Genomic DNA, 2,659 nt, shown 5'->3' with positions numbered 1-2,659 from the left:
CAAACTGTTTGTTGAGAGCGAACCAATTTATATTTATGTTTGAGTTTATATTTATGTTTGAGCAAATATTTCATACAAATGCAATTAAAATATCTAAGCTGACAAGTAACACTACCCAAGTGTAAATCGCCGATTTGGATAATTTTTTTAATATGTTTTAGTAGACGTAAAAATAAGACATACGTATTTTTTTTATCGGCGGAAAACCATATTTAGGGTGTGAAACACCCCTTTGAATTTATGGGTATCGATTTAATTGTTTTGTATATAAGGATTCAGTATTTTCGGCCCGAACCAAATAAAATAGTTGCATTATCAAGAGATATGAAAAATGAAAAATTTTCGACTCGGTTCGATCATTTTTAGGGGGTAAACCACCCCCTGTATTTGAAACAAAAATTTAAAAAATGCCCAGATAATTGCAAATTTCATTTAAAAATTAAAAAAAAAATATATGTTATACTCGCATCCAAACAAAAGTGAGACTGTTTGAGGATTTAAGGGTGACCACCCTTTTATCGAATTTCTTACGTAACATTTAAATTTATCCCGAAATATGGTAAACAGTTTCATTTATCGTCAAATTAATTAATATTTACAAATTAGTCCGATCAACCCTTCAAATTCTATAAGGGGGTGAGGGAAAACTTTTCCCAACTGTAAGGATGGTCGAATTGATCGAGAGATGACTCTTGGTATATATATATATATATTTGATAACTGGTACAAAGGTATTTGCGGAACGAACGTAATTGCGACTGGACTGGACTCTGGACTATTCGAGACTAATTTTTAAATATTAATTAATTTGACGATAAATGAAACTGTTTACCATTATTTCGGGATAAATTTAAATGTTACGTAAGAAATTCGATAAAAGGGTGGTCACCCTTAAATCCTCAAACAGTCTCTTTTGTTTTGGATGCGAGTGTAACATATATTTTTTTCAAAATTTTTGAATGAAATTTGCAATTATCTGGGCATTTTTTAAATTTTTGTTTTAAATACAGAGGGTGGTTACCCCCTAAAAATGATCGAACCGAGTCGAAAATTTTTCATTTTTCATATCTCTTGATAATGCAACTATTTTATTTGGTTCGGGCCGAAAATACTGAATCCTTATATACAAAACAATTAAATCGATACCCATAAATTCAAGGGGTGTTTCACACCCTAAATATGGTTTTCCGCCGATAAAAAAAAAATACGTATGTCTTATTTTTACGTCTACTAAAACATATTAAAAAATTATCCAAATCGGAGATTTACACTTGGGTAGTGTTACTTGTGAGATGCAGAATAAATAGAATCGTTATTGTTTTATTATTATTTCAGGCTCTAGTAACTTGGCTGGAACACGATCCAGAAAACAGGAGCAAAGATGCAGTAAATTATTAGGTTTAGTCAAATTACCATTGCTATCACCCGCGGTAAGTTCATCGACAGCTCAATTTTTTCACTCGACAGAACTTGTGCATTAGCTTACTAATAAATCAAAACAGTTTATAGCTGACAATATTGAGAGTAACGAAATGTTCAAAGACCAAAGAATGGCGCAGGAATTAGTAATGGAAGCATTGAAGTATCATTTGCTGCCTGAGCGAAGACCTTTGCTTCAAACAGGCAGAACGAAACCCAGAAAAGCCACTGTGGGTACGTTGTTAGTTCTCGGAGGGATGGAAGCCATAGACGGTAATTTATTATAACCAAAATTAATTATTTAATATTAATTGCATAACTGATAATTAATCGATCACGATTAATGTAAAAAAATATATTATGCCAATATTGTCGCACTATTTTACTTTTTCCAAGCGAAATAATTTGCAACGTACTTTCTAGGTACAACATTTATAGATGCATTTTCATTACGCGAAAATGCCTGGAGATATTTAGCAGCCATGAGCAGTAAAAGATTAGAGTTTGCCGCAACAGTACTCGATAGAAAATTGATTGTCGCGGGCGGTACAGACGGTTTAAGAACATTGAACACAGTAGAATGCTTCGATTTCTCCACTCTTACGTGGAGCACTCTACCACCTATGAATGTTATCGACAAGGATTAGGTATGTGCAAATGCATGAGAATTTGCAAAATTGATATGCAATTTATTTCATTTATTCATAATCAAATCCTGGCAAATACGTTATAATATTCTTTTTTAGAAGTGGCAGTCTTAGGTGGACTTTTGTATGCTGTTGGTGGTTACGACGTTGGCGGTCGTTGTTTGCTTAATGCGGTAGAGAGATGGGATCCGGGAACAGGTCATGGAGTTCAATATGCCCTATGTCCGTACAAAGAGCTGGAGTCGGTGTAGCTGTGTTAAATGATAAGTAAGTCTTACAGATAAATTATTAAATTTATATTCAATAAAAATTATTCGCCAGTGATGAAATAATAATTCGGTATAGTTAAACGGCCTGACTGGCAAGTTTTATTAAGTATATCACAACGACGTTTTCGACCACTAAAGTTTTTCGGCCTTCACATGAGACCGTCGTATTTTTCCGACCCGCCACGAATTTTATATAATTGACGCACAATGATCCATCATTGTTAAATAACTTGAAAAGGACCCAAATTAGTGGTCGAAACGTCGTTGTGATATACTTAATAAAACTTGCCAGTCAGGCCGTTTAACTATACCGAATTATTAAAT

At 33.6% G+C, this 2,659-nt stretch overlaps 1 protein-coding gene across 1 annotated transcript; it reads left to right on the top strand.

Annotated features, from left to right (window-relative positions):
• Nucleotides 1-1,335: 1,335 nt before the first annotated feature.
• LOC139825116 (kelch-like protein 5) lies at nucleotides 1,336-2,306 on the top strand (the record flags this gene model as incomplete). The annotated part of the gene is made up of 4 exons (XM_071797642.1): nucleotides 1,336-1,430; nucleotides 1,503-1,692; nucleotides 1,843-2,066; nucleotides 2,166-2,306. Coding segments are annotated over 3 exons (509 nt in total), but the record flags the coding sequence as incomplete, so codon positions are not given.
• Nucleotides 2,307-2,659: the final 353 nt, after the last annotated feature.

Source organism: Temnothorax longispinosus, unplaced genomic scaffold (genome assembly GCF_030848805.1).
Source record: "Temnothorax longispinosus isolate EJ_2023e unplaced genomic scaffold, Tlon_JGU_v1 HiC_scaffold_967, whole genome shotgun sequence".
Lineage (NCBI taxonomy): Eukaryota > Metazoa > Arthropoda > Insecta > Hymenoptera > Formicidae > Temnothorax > Temnothorax longispinosus.
The sequence above is the reverse complement of the archived record's forward strand: the minus strand, read 5'-3'. Positions and strand labels throughout refer to the sequence as shown.